This window comes from Danaus plexippus, chromosome 11, assembly GCF_018135715.1.
Source record: "Danaus plexippus chromosome 11, MEX_DaPlex, whole genome shotgun sequence".
Lineage (NCBI taxonomy): Eukaryota > Metazoa > Arthropoda > Insecta > Lepidoptera > Nymphalidae > Danaus > Danaus plexippus.
The window spans coordinates 4,752,611-4,776,680 of NC_083544.1; the positions used below are offsets into that span (position 1 = coordinate 4,752,611).

Consider the following 24,070-nt stretch of genomic DNA (forward strand, 5'->3'; position numbering starts at 1 on the left):
TTAGGTTTATATGAATATTAAGTTCATTAACCATTTTTTTTATTTTTTATTTTATTCCAAATCCTAAAAATAACACTGACAGTATCGAATTTCAAACCTATTGCTTAATATTGGTCTAACTTATCTTCTATTATAAAATCTCTCTTCTTATATTTAAATAACAACACGACCGCTTTCGATATTGAATTTAATACAATAGTTTATAATTAGTAAGCAGTGTTTCGTAACGTTAACGTACTGTAACAACATTTTTGATATATTTTATAAAAAAAAATATTGTGTCCATAATGATGGTTAGGGCAAAATGATAGTTAAATTGTATGACTATTTCGAAAATAAGATATTTAAGGAATTTAATTTATTCTCATCAAAGTTAATACGTGCATCAGTTTCTTCATTTCGGAATAAACAATGTGTTTTATACGCAAAAAAAAATTGAGTAATAAGTCATTTGATTAAAGAATACGTTGAAGATGCGCTTAAAGATTTTGTCTTCATTAAGGGAAATGTTGCAATTGTAGTGTCAATTTTGCAATTATTAGTGTCAAGCTTATTTATTGCTATTATAATTCAACAATTATTTAATAGTATTCAACGAGCATGAATTTTTTATAACTCTTCGATGTAAATAATAAAGGAACTACGGAAACTAATTATATTTAAACATTTATCAAATATTCATCAATACAATCAGAATGATGCTACCACTCGGTCTAATTCAGCTTCGGTAAAACATAGCAGCATGAAGCAATATACCCGACGTCTGTCTATGTGACTCGCAGAATTTTGTGTCAAATAGTATTCGTTCTCTTCAGGGGAATACCTATCCACGTCTATCCTGCAAACCTTAATAATTATAATTATTATTTTCCGTCATTCTATTAGGACTACTTTAGATGATATGCATTAAAACCTTTCTGTTATTCTCTCTGTAACATGACAATTCTTCAAAGTGACTGTTTGATGCCTTCTTGGGATATCTGAAATAATTGCTAAGTTCCATATATCGGCCCAAGTGCTGAAAAATATTCGTTACAGCAAAATAAATTTAGATTACTATAAAAATACGTAAGCTATAAATAAATGACAATAAAAAATAAATAACAACATATGTAAATTTGGTTCTGTTAAAATGGCTCGACCCTAATAGTATCACAGAGCGTGAGGAAACAGCGTTCAAAGACGAATATCAAAATTAAATCAAGGTATTACTCCCTTCGGTATATTAAAATATTGCTTTTTTTTAGCTTTAGACCTTAAGACAATTGTCTTGTTTTGTTATTAAAGATTTTACTGCATTCTTTAATATTTAATATACAAGTTACTTATTTCCACCTTCGAGATTTGGACATTATTTTCAATTAAATAGAAATACTCACTTCTGGTTTCAAATTCCCACTCTTTCTGACAGTGTCCTGGGGGAAATCATTTGGAAATATCCGTCTGAGCTCCACGTCCTCGCTAATAAAATGTTAAATTATAAATTTATAAAATAACAAAGTCTCATTGAATGGACGGTTATGTTAAATTTACTTACTAAGTATAAATCGCAGCGTCAACTTGTCCACGAAAAACAGCGATCTTAAGAATGTGAGAAAATTAGGAACTTTGTAGTAATCACGAATCATTAGAGACATAATTTTAAGAATAAAAAGTTGAAAATATAAACACCCTTTGTAAATAGATTATTATAAATTCCATGTATTAGTATTAACACCAATGACATTTTAAAGAAGGTAACCAATCAACATGACTCACAATGTAAGGTAAAAGGCAAATTAGGGGTTTCAACATGACGTCTTTAAACGCCTTACTTCTTACGTGTAAGAACGAAATGTATAATGATCACAACGCATTGCGTAATCCAATAAGCAATAAAATGTTATTATTATAGATTTGGTATTTTGTATTGACCAACTATTTTTCGCTTTCATCGATTTGTTCTGTATAAAAAATATTCGTATAAATGGATCAATTAAAGTAGTTTTTTTGTTTTAGATATTTTTGATTATTAGATTTTTTTAAATGAAGTCAACTAATTATTAACTTTTAAATAACTATTGAAAGAAATTAATTAACAAGTCAATGCTTGGTTATCTAAGTTACGTCATTCTGTACGCAAGATAGAAAATACTTATTTTTCTCAACTCCATAGTTTAGATAGCAAATAAAAGAATTAGGTTAAATAAAAAAAAAATTGGTTTATATTAATATAATTAATTTATACAATTCGCCTATCATTAAACCTGACATCGTTGTAATCGCTTAGAGCTTGGAAGCCGTTGGTGTCTGCTATATATTTGGTGTAATGATGATGTCCTTCAGGATCTATGTATCCATACTCACCTCGTACCACCAAATTAAGCGCTCCTTTGTTATTAATCAGACCTCCATCCTCCTTTCTAAATGTGCCATCAGATATGACATACCTGAAAAATAATACAAAACTATAGATATAAATAAGTATATATACATCAAAAATTGTCAATAACACGAATGTGTTGTAAATTATTATTTCGACATGGACATCATAGACGTAGTTGGAAATATTTCAAATTAGTTTTTTTTTTTTATCAAACTAGTCTATCAAGGTCTAACTTTAAATGTTATTCACGGTCAAAAATTATGATCTTGTTTTGTTTGTAGCATCCATATTATTACATTTTGAAATTATTAAAATATAAAATTAATAAAAGCTACACACATTTATTCATGAATTTATTTGCCTTTCTAGTTTCTACTTTATAGTTATGTCATTGAAATTGACCGTGAATCATTTTTGAGCTAGACCTTGACAGGTTCGATTTAAATTCAACTGGATTTTAAATATTTAAAATTTTTTCCAACATATTTTAACTATTTAATTCATTTGTTCTTAAATATATAAACAATTATCTTTCAATTCGAAACTCACTCAAAACTATAGGCGCCGGATTCATTATTGTTATATACGTTTTTTTTAATTTGCTTTTGAATACTGGCTGCCTTGGGTAAATTTGAAACTGCTGCAGTGAAAACGGCGAAGAAGCACAAGGATACATATTTGACCTGAGTACATACGTATGTAATTATTATTACTAAATGGTATTTGGATTATAAGATACCAAATGTTGTTTTTTATGTCTGAAACATGAATATTCATCATAGGGAAATAAAATAATAACACGAACAATTGATTGAATTATAGATTACCTGTATTACCTGATTTCACTTACCATTCTACTTAAAATTATTTTCACTGCTGTGTATCCAAGTCAACTGCGTCATGAGTCCAACTGTCCACACCTTATATCCAGTTCTTCAAGAATGACAAGTCAGGACTTCATTCCTTTACAAATAATGCGACGCCAAGGACTCCATCAAGTCAATGACACCGTAACACATTACGTAAATGTATTTTTTTATTATAATAGTTGTAACACGACTGCTCACATTTAAAGTAATTTTTTATATAATATATTTTTGAGAGTCAAACAGAAAATATGGTATTTTATTTCAATTCTATCAGATAAATGTTTTTTGAGTTTTTGTCAACGAGATGTACAAAGAGTTACTTATCCACCCGTTTTGGGATTAAGACACCCCGTTGTCGAATATATCCAGCAATGGAGCAAGTCAGATTTTTTAATTAATAACAACAGATAAGAACACTTTACGTTTCGATGCAATACAAAGTCCTTTATTATATAACTACACAAAAAAAAACTTAACGTCATGCACTTAATTGAGAAAAATAAGTGCATATTTAAAAAAATCTAACATATTTTTATAACAAGGCTTAAAACATAAGTAACTGATCGCAGCTAAGTTAGATTTATAAATACACAATGTTGAAAATATATTATAGAAGGAGGTACTATATTTTAAAATATTCTATAATTATGAAATTATAAAACTAATTTGTCTTTCAATTACAACCAAATAAAAAAATATGTACACTTATAACTACTTTCCAAGAAGACTTTCCACGACCGCATGAGGAACTCCTTGCTCTACCTATAACACACAAGAAAACTTGCATGAAATTATTGTAGTGTCTTCTTAGTCAGAATTAAATGTGAAATAAAAAATAAACAATTAAAATCAATTATACATATTACATAATTAATGGTATAAAGTGAAGGGAAACATAAAGGTTAAGGTTGTGGCATATATTATTGTGCAACTTGGAGAGATTGTGAAGATCGACCCGCGGCTGGGAAGTTGAAGATGGGCAGTTAATTTTTTTTACAAAATATCAAACTTCATCATAATACTTTTTCTTAATAATTATCTTATTTAATATTATTTACAAACAACAATTTTTAAGTATTAAGGCTGCGTGAAATAAATGGAATTTTAATAAATAAAATCTATTGCTGCAAGGATAATTAAAAAAAAAAACAATAAAATCTAGCGTAACTTGTTAAAGATAAGTTCTAGTACTTGCACAATGTCAAATTAATGGGTAAAGGCTGTTGCTCAAGATTTTAATAACAACCCAAAGAGTAAATAGAATTTCGAGTGATCCGTATATATATAAGTACAATGTATGTAAGTTTTTATGTGTGTAATATATTAATTCAAAAATAAATTGACAACTATCCTTACATCATTATGTTCATAAAAAGCTGTGATAAAGAAAAGTTAATATTAATAAGGCCTAAGTTTTTTTTTTAATACCTAAAAGAATTAAAATATATGTACTTACATTTATTGCAAATGGAATTTCTTTGGAGTATTTAAAACCATTTTCATCAGCAGTGTACTCGACAGTTTCCAACCGACCATCAGGCTGTATATAAGAATATGAACCTCTCACTTCAATATGTTCATTCGTCAAACCCTCATTCACAAGTGTTCCCGTCTCTTGACGCGATATCCCATTAGATGTAGTATATCTATGAATATAGATATTTAAATTTAATAAAAATGGGTAAACTATTACTAATTGTAAAACAAACTTATTACCTGAAGTTATAGTTTCCACTTCCATCATTATTATATTCGTAAGTCAAGATCGTTGCTTGAGATTCGTCTGTCGGAGCACTATACGCAGTGGTTACTATTATACCGAATAAAAGATAGAAGCGCATCTACAATAAAATTAAATGAAATAATTACAGGAAATATAAAGATATACTTACAAAATGATCTGTGTTCACTATTATTGTATCCTGTATGCGTACCTTTATCGTTCTAAACTCTTTAATATTAAAATCGCCTACACGAAGCGCATAGACGGCAAAGACTATGTTTTTGTTGTTGTACAATTTATATAGACTAGAATTGACCGTGAGATCTAGATATAGAAACATAAGCATGTAATTATTCGATCATTTGAAAATAAATTTTGTTAAAAATTATATCATTTAAATTATTCACAACAAATGATGAAGTTTTTTTATGAGACTGTTTTGTTGTTTAGGGAAAGGGAGGGTAAAATAAGAATATATCAGTTAATTTAAAAGCATGTAATTGATATATTATTCTACATAGGAATATGTACCTACGTACATGTACATAGGTACATATATCTATGTACATGTACATATGCTTTGAATAGAAATTTTAAATCATTAAGGAATATCTAGCTATTTTAGATAAGTTTAATATAATATATGTACTCACAATATTTACATTAAGTCAACTTTATTAGTTTATTTATAAACTAATGTAAGTAATTAACTTAACAATTTTTTATTAAAATTACATTAATGTCTTTTTTGCTAGAGTTATTCACTTTTATTAGTACTCAAAATAAGTTATCTGCTGATTTTCACATTAGAATAAATTTATAAGGGAGTACGGAGAAATTTGTCTACCAAAACCATTTATATAACACTGTAACTAAATTTGCTTAAAATTTAAATGTTACAAAAGTGTTGAAAAATCTTTCTTTTAGTACTTACTTTTATTCTTATATATGTTAATGTCACGTTCTCTAGTAAATGCCATACATTAAAATGAAATTCTGTTTTATTTTTATTATAAATTATTTCAAATCGCAACATTAATTACAAAATTATTGTGTAAGAACAGTAAGAAGGTTAAAATAAACAAAAACCTAAAGAAACATGAAACTAACAGCTTAGACCACTTAACAATGATATTTTATCGATTACGAAATCAATAATGAAAAATGTCTTAATTTTAAAAACTGAATAAATCAAGCCCAGCTATTTTTGTTTGTTAAAGGAACAGATCTAAAGACTGTCTTTATATTATATCACTACACATGTCCTTTACATACTTATGAATCCCGTATAAATTATTAGGATGTCGCTAAGATCTTTAATGATATTATTAATTAAAACAAAGTTATTGTGTAACGACGTTGCTCCGCTATATTTTATAGTCTGTAAAGTTCAAATCCTTATAATATAAGATATTCGAAGTTATATAAGTTATTTACGATAATTATCGAAAATATTGTATATTGTATTGTATTATAAGCAAACTTATCACGTTAAGAGAAGTAAATAGAAATATGTCATGAAAGGGTGTAGAGGAAATACATATTTAATTTAAGTTAAAAATATTTAATTTAATTTTAATAAAAAAGGCCTTCTGTTTGGCTAATAACTGTTTAAATAATAATTTTTATTTAAAAAATTAACTAAATAAAGTAATGTAAGGAGGAGAGTAAGCAATTTTAATCAATTGGTTACTAAGAAAAATGAAGATTTTTTAGAAATTTAGTGAGTATTTAAAAACAAAAGGGGTGTGGTTTCAAACAATGTCGTAAGTGACCACGTTTTGTTTTCATGTTACATTGAAAATGTCATCCTGTCTAATGTTAGTTAAGGACAAGAAATCTTTTGGTATTACATAATTGATTGACATCGAAATACCATTTCTAAACCAATACGAATCCATGTCTCTTAATATTCATTTAAATTACGTCAGTAACAATATTTTCACGAGTATAAAATGTTGAAAAAAATATTGCTGACTTTTTAAATACTATTTTAGAGGCCAATTTGAAAGAAAAAAATGTTAATCATTTTTAAGTTAAAAATATATAAAGATGGGAAAAAGAGTTTTTAGGAAGTGAATTAAGGGTATATATTATAATAAGTAATAATTCACTCTTTTTAAAATTTAGAATACGTTTGAACGGAGGCATTTGTAAAATTTGTTTACGAAATTTATTTTCTTATTTCTACTTTTAAATATGTATTGTTTTAATCCGATATACAATGACTTAATGTTTTTTTAATATCAAGTATATCTCCCGCCGACGACAATAATTATTCTAGTTGAAATATTCACAAAGGCATTCGCATCATTAAAATAGACTATCGTCCAATGAATACAAATCTAATAAGACTAATGTTTTTTCTTTAATATTAATGGAAATGCTAAGTGACAAACAGTTAAATGTAAACACATATTCTACATATTACTATGGATGACGTCATTGAAAGCTTTAGTCGTTTAGAATAGATGCCTCGATATAAAGATGCGAGGTTAGTGGTTTTTGTTCAGAGTTCAAGGACTATATATGTTTTCTATGAACATATAAAACGCCAATTTTAAGTAACGAAATTTCAATATTCGGCTTTACTATAAAATTCCCAAAGAATTTCTAAGAGTTTTAGCTGAACTCATTTATCTAAGTTAATGTTATATGAAGTTTTCAGTAATTTAAAAATTAATAAGTTTTGTTTGTTAACAAAACTTTACTCTTTTAAAGTGTAACCTACAGATAAATAATCATAATTTTACAAATACGCTAGTTCAAAAATAGAGAACGTAATTATATAGTTAGAATTTAAAATAATTACAATTTTTTTTTATTACAATCTTCTATTTAACTTCCTTTGTTGCTTTATTTCTTTTCATCAGTGTTAAAATTTTATCAACTTTGAAACAAATAGTTACAGAAAACTTCTTCGATTCTAAAGTTAGAATATTGTTAAAATAGGTATGGCTTACTTAATTTATTCAAGAAAATTAAATTTCCTTGAAAAGTTGAAAGGCAAAGTTTACGAAGTCAGTACCATATTTTAGTTGGCTTTGCAACATAAAAAGGACTTATAAAATAAGCTAAATAAAATTTAGCTGATTCATAACTTACAAAATAATAGGAGAACTAAATCGAATTCAACTGAAATCTTTTTAAAATCAATAAAATACCATTTAAAAAATATATTTACTGAAAACTATTTTCCAAGTAAACTTGCCACAAGCGCAGAAGGAAGGGCTTGCGCCACCTGTAAAGCAAAAGAAAAAATAATTAAAAACCATTAATTTTTTCTTAGTCTTTTTTTAAAAATATTTTTTTAAACTGTAAAAAAATATGCACTTTAAGATCTACATATATTATAAATGTAATTGTATAAAGTTAATGGTAAATGCAAAGGTATCGGCAGATATTATTGTGCAAAACAGTGGAAATCATTCCACGTAATAACAAAATAGCCATTCAAAATATTTACCACATGTAATCTATAGTAGTATTTTTTTTCATTCGCATTTCTCTTCTAACACATGTCAATTGGACGATAATTGCGTTTAAATAAATTATAATTACTCATATATAAGCAACATGAGCAAAAGATATTAATTAAGATTTCAATACTTTCATAAAATAAAACTAGCAAAAATAATACATATACGTTATTGTAAAATTCATGTAGTCTTAATTAAAGAAATAAGCCTCCAATTACGATCATCGTATTTAATACCCAATAAACACTACTTACATAGATTTCGTTTGGTAGTTTTTTTGAGTATTTAAAACCATTTTCATCAGCAGTGTACTCGACAGTTTCCAACCGACCATCAGGCTGTATATAAGAATATGAACCTCTCACTTCAATATGTTCATTCGTCAAACCCTCATTCACAAGTGTTCCCGTCTCTTGACGTGATATGCCATTAGATGTAGTATATCTATGAATATAGGTATTTAAATTTAATAACGACGGGTAAATTATTACTAATCGTAAAACAAAATTTTACCTGAAGTTGTAGTTTCCATTTCCATCGTTGTTATATTCGTATGACAAAATTGTGGCTTGAGATTCATCTGTCGGAGCACTATACGCAGTAATTATTACAATACTAAACAAAAGATAGAACCTCATCTGAAATTAATATGAAATAATAAAATATAGCAAATAAAATTACTTATAGAACTTGTTAACGTTAAATCTTGCATTTTATTACTTTAATATTTTAAAGAAGCCTAATATTGCAATCGCCTACACGGAGCGGGTAGACTATGAAGACTATGAATTTGAGGTTGAAAAAATGTATATAAATCAATTCTCATCACGTTCTCATTCTCATAATGTATAATTATGTGTTAGCATTCGAGTATTTTGCGGCTGAGACCGGAATACTACAAGGGCTTTTTATAACAAAGCAACAAGGTGGATTGCGTTGCAATAAATACAAACTTGCACGTTGTATATTAATTTATTGTATATATTGTGAATTAAAACTGTACCTATATTCTTAATTTGTACAATTATTTATATTTATAAAATATACTTTAAAATAAATATTACTTAAATTCTGATTTTTTCACTGAAGAAATATTAGAACGTATTAAAAATTAATCTTATGCTTTTTTTAAATTATATTTATTAACTAATGTTTGTTATTATCAGATTAAGTATGTATTGTAGATATGTATTTGCATTCTTAATATTATTTTTTTCTCAACCGTATCAAATCGCTAAAGCTTTCAACTCTTAACTGTGAAATCTCTGTGATTGCCTTAACAACCTGTTGGATTCATTTCAAAAACCACATTTGTTTTAAGAACTACAGTGAAATCCTAAAACAGTAATTGAGAATTGAAATTTAAGAGCTGATAAACGAACGACGATGAATGAACCTGCAGTCACCGGGGGATGTCCTAAGATACGGCCGGCGTAGTGAACATATATCCGAGCAAGATTTTTGCTGTTCCTAGAAATAGTGTATTGAAACAACTAAGTGGGATTAGAGCTAAAAAGAGGGTAGTTGGTATTCGCTAGAAGCACAACTTTTAAGAGAAACTAGCAAAACGACGGCCTATTTCCTCACGTCGGAGCTCCTTTGCTGAGACTGGAGACTACAGATAATTTTACAATAGTAATATGTAAAATATACTTCTTTAAGGTATGCAAAAACTCAGGTTTTTTTGAATAAACATTGAATGGACTGAAAATCAGACAGGCAGACTAAGACGACTTCAGCGCTCAGATATTTTTAGAACAACATAACATAACATAAAAAACAATTTCAAGTAAGAACATAAAATATATAATTTTGCGTTAAAAAATAAGCATATTAAAGTTATTTTTGATATATATTTTCAAAATTAATTAAATTATTACAAAAAAAATTGTAGAAGTCATTGTTTCTTGTAGATTTTATTATATACTTATGTCATGTAAAAGCTCTATTAAATCTAAGTAACATAAAAAAATATTTTTTGTCATTTCTGTAACGACTTAAGAATTGTAATGAGAGAAATAAAGTCTGAGAAATGTTTAATGGTTGTTTTTAAGAAACTTCCACATAAAATGGTATTAATTAAGCAACGAAGACATTATATCAAATATCTGTTTTCATTTCAAAAATAGAAGCGATTACTATTCGTGATGAAAGTGACCGTGTGTGTCAATGTATTGCGTTAAAAATGACATCCAACCCACTGTCGCTTAATGAGAATAACCGTTTTTGCTATTACATAATTGATTGCTATCGAAATGCCATCTGTTGACCGAGATGAACCTGCGTCCTATTATTGATAGTTTAAATTGTGCCAGTTATATTGTATGTACTCCAATAATAAATATAACTTTTTTATTTTTTATGTTTTTACCATACTTCTAATAAGAATTAAATCAAAAATTGGCTCTCATGGTATATAGAGTTTAAAGCTCTCACAGTATAAAGTCTTTATACACAATATGAAGAGATGATTTTATTTATTCTTAAGACGTATTTTATTACAACATAAAGTTATTTATAAATATGAATTTAGCTGATATAATAACACATGAGTAGGTATATCGTTGATGTCATTTATATATGTACAATGATGTCAGATTGTGTACAATATTTTAAACATGATACTTTACAAGAATGTTGATAGTAAGTTAAAATACATTTAAATTAAAATTCATTGTCTTGGAGACCGTCTGATGTATAACATATTAGGAAAAGGAATTAATGTCAAGTTACGTCAAGTAAGTAAGTTATGTCAAGTAGTTTTAAAATAAGTAAAATAAACACTCATATATTTAATATTATTTATTTTAAAGATTTCTAATTATTATTTGTTTATTTATAAGTTTTGTATAATTTTTTAATACAATGGAAAATAACAGAGATAAAATAAGGAAATCAATAAATAAGGCTGTAACATTATGGGTTCTTGAGAACCTCAGAATAAACTTTTCAGCAATATGAACATGCTATTCTATAAACAATTAAGTGTATACATATTTTTTATATCCAATTATTGCATTTATAAAAGTTAAAGGAATATTTTTTATGTTAACTTTATATTCTCTAATTTTACTATTTAATCTCAAAACTTTGATTCCATTGCTTATGAAGTTATTTGAGACGTTAAGCTTTGATGCGAGAGGTATCTCCAATTCCGTAAAAGTGACATCTTTAGGACTTGAAACAAACTAGATATAAAAAATTAAAACATAAGCTCCTGCAAGAGGCAATGTTTTTACTTTTCAGTTATACTACGATAGATGGCGTTGTAACTTTCGTGACAAATTAATTAGGTATCGTATTAATTGTTAATGTGTTTTATAAAAATTCCTCTATTCTTTTATAAACTACAAAACCAAAATTATTTTAAAATATGTTTTTTAGGTTTTTTTTTTTGCGATAAACAGTCTCGTTTTTTTAAAACGAAATAGACGCAAAAATTTTGAAAAAATATCATTTTGTAAATTTTCTTTAAAATCTAGTACACTGGTCGAGTCGATTTACTAAAGTTAGTAAGTAAAAGTTGGAATATTTTTGTTTTTAAGGTTTGAAATTATATCGTTAAAAATTAATTTCTCGTTTTAATAATATAGAAGTAGCTTATTCGTTCTTCTTTACTATTTAAATTACCTAATTGGAATTTCGCATATTCTTTCAACAAATGCACAATTTCTTAATTTAGAAATATAAAATCCGAGGTTGATAAGAATTATATAATTGAAGATAAATAAAGATTGGCAGCTGTATGAAAGTGAATTTAAATTGCAAAACACAAATGTTAGTCAATTTCATTAAGTATATTTAGGAGCCGTCTCGTCCTATTTGTAAAATAATTTACAGGTTCAATAGTCATAACATTTCGGATTTGAAATCTGGTAAGTATGGGGTAGAATAAAAAATTCTTCATTTTGGGTAATATTAGTCACCTACTCAGGACGTGATATATGACGTTAGATAAAAGAACGTCTCTAAGGATATTATTGACAGAGTTCTCTGAAGAATAACAAGCCTATAATTAAAAAAAAAATGTTTTTATAGTGTTGCACAAAAATATATTTAAATGGTTTTGCTAATAAATTTACAGGCTATCAATTTACTAAAAAGTAAAAACCAAATCGTGTTTCAGTTTCATGATTGATGTTTTATGACAATTTTAGGAGAATTTGAAATATACGTTCGGTGTTCAAACAGATTGCGTTGGCAACATATGTGCAATCATTATCTTTGTTTCAATACAATTATTCACTTAACTAACATAAAGAATACAGTTTTCTGATGTTAAATTAGAACTTTAGGTACTAAAGTCTAAGATTTTTTTTTATATTTTTTAAACTTTTAACTAAAAAACATATATTTTATTGGGTTTACAAAAAATGAGTTTTGATTTGCACGTGACGTAATTATTACAATCAAAATAAACTAAGATTGCCTTTGTTTACTTCACTGTTGTTCTCAGTATCGGAAAATTTGAATCCGATAAGAATAGTAAGGAGACAAGAACACTTTAAGCATAACAATAAATATATAACGTCTAATGTGTCTATTTTATTGACGGAAAATTAAATGAGCATTTATAGATTCTAAGCATTTAGCTTATAAATCCGTTCATAACATTTTAAGAATTAATTTATATCATATATTTAAAGTTCTACCAGAATTCGGAAAATTAAAGAAAATAATACACAATACTATTTTTTTATTATCATATATCTTATAATATAAAGTAAATCACAGTAGGATTATATTTATAACTAGTTATCATTGAGTCAACATTTCAAACATTCAGTGAATAGGAGATCTCACGTTTGTCGTTGGTTATATCGCGTCCTATAAGAATTAGGATTAACCTGATTATACTTATAGGGTACAGGTCGTTTTACAAGGAATTAACCTCGGAAACCTTGGTATTGGTTCTGAGGTTGCTGGGGTTGGGATTGGATGTACTGGAGAGCGCGGGCAATGGCTTCTGGGATTGGGGGAGGGACGGGGAGATGAGCACCTTCGGCGTGGAAACCTGTAAAGATAATTATCGTTAATAAAGATTATAATTTACAAAATTTCACTATTGCTAATAAAATTTATTTAAGCCTACCGGTCTCGTCAGCGTAATATTTTACGTTGATTGGGATACCCTCGGGGGAGGTGTAGCTAAAGGAACCTTGAGCGACCTGTGCTTCAGCGTCTTTAATACCGGGGTTTTTGAGGTAGCCTTGCTCTTGAGCATTAATTCCATTACCAGTTTCGTAGCTGTAAGTAAAAAATATATGTTAAAATGTTAAGTATTTTTTTAACAAAAATACGTATTATTATTCCTTTTAAAGTTATCTTTTTATTGCACATTATGCATCTCATTAGAGAAGGTTTCATATATTTCTGAAAATGATAAGAATCGTTTGTGGGGTCATCGTTTCTTGCGGGCATTACAACAAAACAAGTTTTTTATGAATTCTGTGATGCTGAATATGTGTGTTCCTTTTACATAAATTGAAAATTGCACACAAAATAAAAATATATTATTAAAACAGACTAGTCCATGTATTATGTGATGTTACTAAATAGTTATAAATTATCATATGTAACGATATAGCAACACTCGGTGTATTGTGTTACACAACGAGGGCTTGTCTGAGAACTCATGTAGGTGACTCCCACAAAATCAACTCATAATATACCTGACTCCAAAGGAATTTCATTTACGATACGATACGATGACGAATTTCTTAATAAACCTGCTTCAATAAATTTAACATGGATGTAGAAAATGTTTTATAGCGGTATTAATTCATACATAACATATGTCAAAATCGGCTACAAATGTTACAATATGAGAATGCAACTGATTCATCAATAGCGGTTAAGTCATTTTAGTCACGAATATTTAAGCGATGTTTATGTTTATTTTACAACTATGTACGTTTTTTAAATATGTAATTTCTTATTTTTTTTTAATTAATGGGTTTATATACCGCAAGATTTTATTTATATTTATTATAACGCATTTTATTCATTATATTTTGCATCTAGGATATAGATACAAACTTACTAGAAAAAATCCTTGCTGTCGTTATAACAGTGTAAGTAAAGGGGAGTAAGTTCTGCGGTTAGCCCGTTATAAAAAAAAAACCGTTTGTCAAAAATTTCAGTACTAATAGAAATAATATATATCTGAACTTTGAAAATGGGGGGTTTCAAGAATTAAAACATTAATGTTTATAATTAGATAATACCCTTCTTTACTATTGACAAAGTTAATTTTGGTCTTAACCGTACCTGATATAAATAGGATATGAAGGGATAAGGGACCTAATGACTACATTTGCTCAATAAATATTCTGAGCTAAAACTTTAATAAGTTATTGATCCGTACCTGAATGAGTAGGATCCATCTGGGTTAATTTCCTGGTTTTGCCGCAAGATTGGGATGAATTGATTCTGGTATTGAGGCTGTTGTTGGTACTGGAACTGGGGTGCGGCGTAGGTCAGGGCTACCAGAGCCGATAATACAATGAACTGAAAAGAATTTTGTATAGTTTTAAGAATAATCTAGATATGAACATATTATTTAAGAAAGAGTAAGTAAATAATTGTAATAAACGAAGCAAGTAAACAGTTGCAATAATCAGTTAGTTGCAGTAATCATAATATATATATATATATATATATATATATATTTAAATTTTATGAAAATAATCAAGTTACTTTAGTTTTGAAATATTTTAAAGAAACTTTATGTTATGCACGTCCAAATCCAGGTACAATCATTTTTGTGAATTTTACTTATTCACTTACCGATTTCATATTGTGTATAAGAATAAAATTCAGATAAGATGATGATCCTCGGTTGATGTTTAAGGCTGGAATGATTTTTCAAATTGAACGCAGCGTCTTTTATACTGAATGGCGTCAGAGTATAGTGCAAAATTGGAGTATAGCAATTCGGTGGCGCATACGCGAGGATGTAGTTTCCTCAATACCCCACAAGCAACATTCAAAAGTAATCACTAATGATTTTTAAATTTTTTAGTTTTGCCTGTCTGAGTTTTCTCTTTTACGATAAAATTTAAATCTTTCTTTTTTAATATTTTTTTAGTATACGTTTGTCGTTTTCAGAGAATTAATAGATTTTACAGATACAGATACAAACGCTACGACACGATTACAATGTCATTCTTATTAATCAAGGAAGTAAATTTTTTAGATTTTTTTTTTAAATTATACAAGTATGGACACTTCAACCTAGTTCTTTTACATTTTAGATTAGCTCAGGAGCCTTATATTTAATATAGACTTCTTTCAATGCACAGGAGTTGTGCTCTATGCTATGGCAACAGATGCTTAATTACGAAATGAAATCGGTTTAGTAGGTTATGCTAGCTTAAAAACAAACATACATACGTATAAAAGCTTAAAAAGAATTTTGTTTAAAATTATAAAAACAAAAAAAAATGTTGATGAAACAAAATAACTTAACGTCGATTTTAAATTTCCTGTTGCATTAAGTATTGATTTTGGAAAGGGTAATTCGAATTGCTTTTAAGTACATTTTCATTAATGATGAGAATTCCTAGTCTGTTTTACATAAAAGTATGTTAATTAAGGCTGTCCAAGTATGACAGTGCATCCATAAATTTTCATTATTAAGCACATTCATTACTTCCTCCATATTGAAGATGTACAACCGCATAGCAGAATTAATTACTTGTGGGAGGGACATATCAGGTAATATTTATAATTTGACCTTAAGCACTGATATGCAAAATTATAATGGATAGAAACTTTTTATTTAAAAGAAATTAAGTAATTATATTATTCATAATAAAAAAAGAAATTGTAGTTACATATATTTGATATACATTTACAAGTTTAAAAACTCTTAAAAAATAATCTTAAACAAAAGTATCATTACAGTATTTGAGTTTATTATTACTTTATATTTAAATTTAACTTATGTATTTGTCCATATGATGGAGATTTTGTAACTGATTTGTAATGAACGAAGTTAACAATACAAAATTTATTTGACAACTACTAAACTATAGATAATATTGAATGTACGTAAAATTGTAAATACTGATCACTTTGTACTTTACACAGAAATTAATTTATTTTACAAGATCATTTTAGAACGCCTACAAACTAAGGGTATACCTTACAAAATTTGCTATTTTAATGTAGTTATTCTTTATAACATAAGACTATTCACGACAGTTAAATTTTATTGTTTTATTTAAACATAGAATAGTTTTGACCATGAAGTAATTGATATTCCAAATAATGTAAATGATCAACTGCGGCCATTTTTTATTCTCTTTTGTTTTTAAACATTTAATATTATAACAAAAAGTAACTATGTTTTTTTTTAATATTCTTAAGTTTAACTTGCATATCTTTAATCTTAAATTAATAATTTCATGGTGTAAAAAAGGTCTCTTTCATTATGTAAAATGTCTGAATAAATTTTATATGTTTTTTTTTTTTTGTTTTTGTTGCAGCTAAAGATGTCGTGTAATGAATAAATTAAGAAGTCATAAATGTTATTTTTATATCGTTATAACTGAAGGGCTATCAATTAATATCGAACATATTATTTTTAGACTAACCGAGTATAGCCAAAGTAATTTATAAACAAAAAAAATCAAATAAGTATATATGTCTGGAACAATGCTTATTTTAACAATATTTATATGAAGCTTTCTTGTAATAATTTTTCGTCAGTGTATCATTAACATATTTAACTATAAATTACCTTTCATGTAAATCCTTTGAAGCCCTGTTTAAAATTACCTCGGCCTCTTTTATTTAACACGTAGTGAATAAATAGAAATTACTATTAACATTTTTCTAGATTTAAGTTTCGAAAATAAAAACTGTATGAACATTTTATAAAATGCATGACATTATTTTATTTGCAATCAATTCTAATGATTCAACATTACAGGATTTATATGCCTAAACCAATAGACGTAGGTCAATATGTAAATTATAACCATTCAGCTCGGATGATACCGAGAAGGTCACGTTAAGTATTATTATGCATTTATAAAAATAACAAATGATTTGTTATTGAAGGATCGTAATGCGGAACATTGTTTGATAGACCGATTATATCGAGTTCCAGAAAAAAAAAATTCTCGATGTTCGAAATAAATGTTTATACATATAGGTATGGACGTCACTTTGAATAAATGGTTATTTAGATGATATGTCTATATTCACACTGTAAACAATGAATTTGAGAAATAAAATATCGGATTTTTAAAAACATGTAAGTAAAATAGGTGAGCAAAAAAAAAACAAACATAATTGTGGAAAATCCGTAGATATTTTTGCTTTCCATAACACTTATAAGAATTTGCTTATTTGCAGGTTTATTTTTCTTATTTTTACCAATTTTTCATATAAGACTTGAATATGACTATAGATGCAATAGCTATGAGATGCAATGAGATGCAATAGCCATGAGATGCAATAACTATCCGGAGCTTAGAGACAATTTAAAAATAGAGTCTTTTTATATCAATTCAATACCTTTTATAAATAAATAATTTTATAAAAGAGGCAAGGTGTATCTGATCAGACACAATAAATGTTAGCTTTCAGATGTCATTAAAAATATTTTATTTATATCAGAACATACATAGTATTTGGTTTTAAGACAAATACTTTTATATGAAATAATATATATAAAAATTTTGTATTAAATATTCACGTGCTGCATTTCCAAAACAACATCACGTGTGGCATTTCGCTGGTAATATAGAATGTCAAATTATTTGTGTGCTTGATTCAGTATAAGATTGATGACTTTACGTAAAACACGCATCTGTTAGCGTCTTCTCATAATTTGATTTGAGATAATTAACCCCATTAGTGTACTGACATGAATGATACATAATTAGTAGTTCACTTCGTAATTGTATTTATGATCAACTTTTATTTGAACTTAATCTATAAGGTAATGATTGTATTTTACAGCTGCAAGAATAATAAAAAAATTATTGACCAGGAGCTTCCCAAAGCCTTTATGGATAAACCGAACGTTGCCTTATCTATTTTATGATATAAAACTCTATTGTGTATTGGATGTCTTTATACGTAAAAAGATAATTTTAATATTATTATTATTTACATCAAAATAATAATAACGCATAGTACCAAAAAAGAGAAGGTAGGCGGTGATGTTAATACTGACACAGCTTCTACGACTATATTAGAAAATATTATCACCTTCTCGTACATTTTTAACCAAATACGTAATTTAATAGCTTAAGATGCGTCTGTTACGTTATTTAGACGAAAGTCATATATGGGGAAGTTGGTATTAAAATTTAGATCGTTTAATAAAAACAAGGCTAACGTTCGTAACTTTAAAGTGCCATAAAAATATATTCTTGTTTTGCAACTTGTCTGAATAGACACAAATATAGTAGAACGTAATCTATGAATTGATTGAAACATATTTGTAATAGATCTCATCTTCAATATTTTTTATATATCTTTTGATTGATAAAAAATTACACTCTAACATTTAATAGGCGTTAACTGATATTATTAAAATTTGACCTTTAACATCAATGCCAAAGGCAACATCATTATAGACAGCACATTTGCTTTGTTTCAATTAATATATTTTCTCTAAATACATATCTATCAATCCTTAATATTTGTTACTTGTTTATTTGCGAGTACAAACTGAATCTCAGATTTAAATTTAACTGCTGCATTTTAATTATTTTAATATAGTTATTATAAAAAAAATAAATAAACATACAATATTTTCATTAATAAATAAAAATAATTGTTACTCGTAGCGAGTTATAAATTTCTATAAACAACGTGCTTTCATTATATGTTGCATAGATAATTTTATAATAAATAAAGTTATAGAAAGAAAATATCTTGAGAAAATAGTTTACAAATATTATTTCATTGTGGTTTGACCCCACCGCTATGAGTCGGGAGAGGCGTAATACTTTCAAAGTCAAACTAAAAATATGACTGCAGATAATATTACTCATGCCAATTTGAGTTATTGGGGTACAGCTTAATAACGTATTTAATAAATATTTATACCAGTTGTTTTAGTTTTTCATAGAACTATATTTTTTTAAGAAATTTTATATTCTGAACACCCTATTTAATATCCTGAAGTCTACTTGAAAAAAAAAAGCATCAATTATTCTTATGCTTGTTGGAATCCCTTCTGAATATAAGAAAATAAACTAAAATGTTATAATGAGTGCAAATTTAATCAAAATTATATAATAGCACTATGAAATTTAAATAGTACTTATCTGCTCTACTACTGATAATGTATTCCCAACCACTAATATGTTAAACATCTTAATTATCATAACTGTTGTAATACGACAAAATTGCACTCCGCCTATGACCCGCTACATATGACAATCATGCAATTTAAGACAATACCTGTCCTACAAAACTCTATTTCGGTTATTTGTCATTATGTTAAGAACCTTCAAGACTTTACGCTACTTATATAAATTGTATTTATGTTAAGAGCTTTGACAAGTTTATTGTTATGTTAAATATTGTGGTCTTTTATATTGAATTTATATGTTTTATTAAATTTTTAACTGAGAAAGTTTAGTTAGTGAGAATAGAGATTTAAAAAAAAATATTTTGAATGAATATATTGCGAATGGTTTTAATATATTAAAAATATTTCAAAACTCAATTTCTCTGGTAGTAGAATCGGATTGATTTATATGGCATATAATATTCATATGTAAATTGGGAAGACCTTCATTTTTATTACAAATAAACTCCGGATGAGGTTGCGTAGTGGACTCATAAACTAGGATGGTTTTTCTGGACTTTCGTTGTTTTTCGGTGCTTTCGTTGTTGATTTGTGGTTGTTGGTTCGTTGTGAGATGGGTGATAGGGAGTATGATGGTGGGGGGGGTGCCCGGGGGGGGATTCCGGGTAAGTCGATGGAGGATAGTTGTGGTGCGGATGACTCGATGTCATCGCGTCCAGAATCAGCGTTAGGAGCAAAAAGACTCTTTTCGGAGGTGTCTGGCTCCGACACCGAGACTGGGGGCGGTGTTATCCGAAAATCGGATCCGGTGGGAAGGCGAGGCCGCGTTCGTACGCTGGGTAAAGCCAAGAAATTCCTGCGGGAACGGGAGGAAGAGGAGTTAGAGGCCGCGTTTGACTCCTGCTTGGAAAGGAGCCTCGGGAGGGAGAGGGACGGGGTAAGAGCGAAGAAGAGGGAGGCTCCTCTAGAACTGGAGACTATGGGGGCGGAGGCCATCGTCGTTGAGGCAGAAAAGAGCCTCAACCTAATTAAGGATCTGGTCGGGAAGAGTTCAAACCTCAAAGGGGGGTACTCGTCCAAGATCATGAAGGCCTCGGCCTTCTTGAGGGAGGTGTTGGACGTGCTTATTACGCGCACGGAGGCGGAAGAGACCCGCCGTCTCAGAGCTGACATTGGTCGGCTCCAGAGAGAGAACGCGGGTCTCAAGGAGGAGGTGCGCGCACACCGCCTCCAATTTGAGGAAATGAGGAAGGAGAGGACGGCAGCGGCTAAGGCGGCTTCAGACGGGCTGGTCGGTCATGATCAGCTCCAGATGCTGGAGGCCAACATCGCCAGGTTGGTTGGCAACCTGGTCGATGGGCGGCTTTCTGCTCTGGAGTCCCGGCTCATGAGGGAAGAGTTCACCCGCCCCCCTCTGGCGGGTGACAATTCGGCCGTCGCCTTAGCCGCCAAGAGGGCGATCCGCCAGGCAGCCCTTTCGAGAGGGGTGAAGTCATCGGCCCCCTTACCGGCTTCATCGGCGCCGGTGTTAATATCGGAAGATGAGTTCCCTTCCCTCCCTGCGCCTTCCAAAGGGAAAGGCAAGGGGACTAATGGAGGGAAGGAAGTGGCATGGACCGCGTTCGGTCCATCGACGTCGGGCGGAGGGACCGGGAAAAAGGGACCGGGTAAAGTGGGGAACGGGGCCAATGCGGCGGAGTGGACGGAGGTGGTCCGCCGTAAGGTCCCCAAGAAGAAGACGGAAGTGGTGCCGGTGCCCAAGACGCCGGCACCACAACAAAAGAAGGCGGGCCCTAAGGAGGGCCCTAAGAAAGTGACGCTCCCGCGCTCACAGGCCGTAATGCTCAAGTTACGGCCTGAGGCAGCGGCCAAGGGAGCGTCATATTTGTCGGTCCTTCTGAGGGCCGAAAAGGAGGTGGATAGGAAGGAGCTGGGCATAGGGCCCCTAAAAATCCGGGCAACGGCAACGGGGGCCCGCATCATTGAGGTGCCTGGCTCCACCAGTGCGGACAAGGCTGACGCCTTGGCCGCGAGGTTGAAATCCGCACTGGCAGGGGAGGTGGAGGTGTCGAGGCCTGTGAAATTCACGGACGTGAGGGTGACGGGCCTCAACGACACAACGACCGCGGACCGGCTAGTAGCCGCGGTCGCGCAAGAGGGGAGCTGCACCGAGGCCCAGGTCAGGGTGCGCAACGTGCGATCTGGGCCTCGCGGCACAGGCTCTGCCCTGCTGGAGGTACCGGCTGCAGCGGCCAAAAAGCTGCTGCAGTTGGGTAATATATCGGTGGGGTGGAGCCAGGTGCGGCTCTCATACATGGAGGCACGACCCAAGCACTGCTTCAAGTGCTTGGGAATGGGGCATGTTGCGGCCGCGTGCCCCAGCCCAAAAGACCGCAGCGGTCTGTGCTACCGCTGTGGCAAGGAGGGCCACAGGTCCGCCCAGTGCTCCGCGTCACCACGCTGCGCTGTGTGCGCGGACGCGAGCAAGCCGGCGGACCATGTGATGGGGGGTCTTTCGTGCCGCCCCCCATCCACCCGTGGGAAACTTCCGGCCCAGCCAACAAGGGCTGGGGTTTCGAGGCAGGCGTCAGGAGCTGAGATGTCCGAGTAATGGCCGGACATCTCAGGTTCCTGCAGGCCAACGGCAACCACTCCGCCGGGGCTCAGGATCTCTTCCTGCAGTCCATGGTGGAGTGGGCCGTTGACGTGGCGGTCATGTCGGAGCCGTACTGTGTCCCTGCCCAACCTCATTGGGTGGGAGACATGGACGGTTCCGTCGTGATCGTCACGCGGCCGGGCGCGGTGCCCCCCCTCGCAGTCAAAGCGAGGGGCCACGGGTATGTGGCTGCGGTTCGCGGGGAGATTGCCATAGTCGGGGTATATTTCTCCCCGAACCGCGACCTGCCGGCCTTCGAGAGATTTCTCGACTCTCTCGGGCCGGTAGTAGGGCAGTTAGCGCCTCTCCAGGTGGTTGTGATGGGGGACCTCAACGCCAAGTCCACGGCGTGGGGAAACCCCCTCACAACACCCAGAGGAAGGGAACTGGAGGAATGGGCGCTAACTGCCGGGCTGTCCCTACTCAACACGGGGACAGTCCAGACGTGCGTGCGACGGTTGGGAGGTTCAGTGGTGGACGTCTCGTTCGCCACTCCGACCTTCGCACGCAGAGTGGAGGGATGGAGGGTTGAGGCAGGAGTGGAGACGCTCTCGGACCACCGCTACATACGGTTCGAAGTGTCTGCTTCTCCTGCCGGTCGCCGGAGTCCAGCGTCGAATTCCTCGTCGCCCCGGGAGAGAAGTAGGTTCCCGCGTTGGGCGCTGTCAAAGCTCAACCGGGAACTTGCTGAAGAAGCGGCCGTTGTCGGCCGCTGGAGCCTCCCGGAGAGTGCGGAGTTGGGGGTGGATGAAGGGGCTAGTCGCTTTGGAGACGTTCTCCAAAACGTCTGCAGAGCGGCGATGCCCCCCGTAGGGCGTCCCCCCCCTCGGGGAGCGGTGTACTGGTGGTCGGAAAACATCTCCGACCTCCGGGTCGCCTGCAACGGGGCCAGGAGGGCATACACCCGGAGCAGGCGTCGCCGCCCCCAGGACGAGGAGCGAGATGGCCGGCTGTACAGGATCTACGTGGCGAAAAAGTTGATCCTGCAGCAGGCCATCTGCCGGGCCAAGGAGGCAGCTTGGCTGGAGCTGGTGGAGGGTCTCGACCGAGACCCTTGGGGCCGACCATACAAGCGGGCGCGGAATAAAATCTGCGCCCAGTTGGCCCCCATCACGGAGATGCTCCAGCCGGCTGCTCTGAGGGGGATCGTCGGGGAACTCTTCCCCGACGCTCCTGCGGGATTCACTCCCCCCAGAATGGCCCGGCCGACGCTGGAAGAGGGCGACCGCGTTCCACCGCCCGTCACGGAGTCTGAAATGGAGGCGATTCTGGCTCGCCTCCAGAGTAAGAAGAGCGCACCGGGTCCGGACGGGGTGCACGGGAGAGTTCTCGCTCTCTCCCTGGTGCACCTCGGGGGAGCCCTCAGGGAGCTGTTCGACCTCTGTCTGAGGTCCGGGCAGTTCCCGAGGGCCTGGAAGGAAGGCCGGCTTTGCCTACTCCCAAAAGGCAGCCGGCCACCGGACTCGGCTTCGGCGGTGCGACCGGTGGTTCTGCTGAACGAGGCGGGGAAGGCCCTGGAGAAGATAATGGCCACCCGTCTCGTTCGGCATCTGGAGGAAGGCTCGGGCCCGGGACTGTCAGAGTCCCAGTTCGGGTTCCGAGCCCGCCGGTCGACCGTCGATGCCCTCAAACGCCTGAGGGTGGTGACGGAAGAGGCGGAACGCAGAGGAGAGGTAGTGTTGGCGGTGTCGTTGGAC

The 24,070-nt window shown here is 32.8% G+C and overlaps 4 protein-coding genes across 5 annotated transcripts; all 4 read right to left on the bottom strand.

Moving 5' to 3' along the window:
• Positions 1–641: 641 nt before the first annotated feature.
• Positions 642–1,871, bottom strand: LOC116765778 (uncharacterized). 2 transcript variants are annotated; one of them, XM_032655371.2, is made up of 5 exons: positions 1,759–1,871; positions 1,538–1,581; positions 1,380–1,461; positions 914–1,018; positions 642–846 (listed from the first exon to the last, which is right to left on the bottom strand). In XM_032655371.2, exons 1-5 carry the CDS (start codon positions 1,792–1,794, stop codon positions 691–693), a joined length of 423 nt encoding a protein of 140 aa, XP_032511262.2. In that variant the 5' UTR covers positions 1,795–1,871; the 3' UTR covers positions 642–690. The 2 variants fall into 2 exon arrangements, with proteins under 2 accessions (XP_032511262.2, XP_061377852.1); XM_061521868.1 differs by having other exon boundaries at positions 1,672–1,762.
• A 310-nt stretch (positions 1,872–2,181) lies between these two features.
• LOC116765473 (larval cuticle protein 16/17-like) lies at positions 2,182–3,706 on the bottom strand. The gene is made up of 3 exons (XM_032654924.2): positions 3,216–3,706; positions 2,915–3,048; positions 2,182–2,429 (listed from the first exon to the last, which is right to left on the bottom strand). Exons 1-3 carry the CDS (start codon positions 3,216–3,218, stop codon positions 2,222–2,224), a joined length of 345 nt encoding a protein of 114 aa, XP_032510815.2. The 5' UTR covers positions 3,219–3,706; the 3' UTR covers positions 2,182–2,221.
• Positions 3,707–3,857: 151 nt separating this feature from the next.
• LOC133319013 (endocuticle structural glycoprotein SgAbd-5-like) lies at positions 3,858–8,161 on the bottom strand. Its single transcript, XM_061521869.1, has 5 exons — positions 8,142–8,161; positions 5,169–5,281; positions 4,951–5,075; positions 4,691–4,880; positions 3,858–3,996 (listed from the first exon to the last, which is right to left on the bottom strand). Exons 3-5 carry the CDS (start codon positions 5,073–5,075, stop codon positions 3,946–3,948), a joined length of 366 nt encoding a protein of 121 aa, XP_061377853.1. The 5' UTR covers positions 5,169–5,281; positions 8,142–8,161; the 3' UTR covers positions 3,858–3,945.
• A 4,954-nt stretch (positions 8,162–13,115) lies between these two features.
• On the bottom strand, positions 13,116–15,319 carry LOC116765468 (endocuticle structural glycoprotein SgAbd-2-like). Its single transcript, XM_032654918.2, has 4 exons — positions 15,226–15,319; positions 14,804–14,946; positions 13,529–13,683; positions 13,116–13,450 (listed from the first exon to the last, which is right to left on the bottom strand). The coding sequence occupies exons 1-4, from the start codon at positions 15,232–15,234 to the stop codon at positions 13,323–13,325; spliced, it is 435 nt and encodes a 144-aa protein (XP_032510809.1). The 5' UTR covers positions 15,235–15,319; the 3' UTR covers positions 13,116–13,322.
• Positions 15,320–24,070: the final 8,751 nt, after the last annotated feature.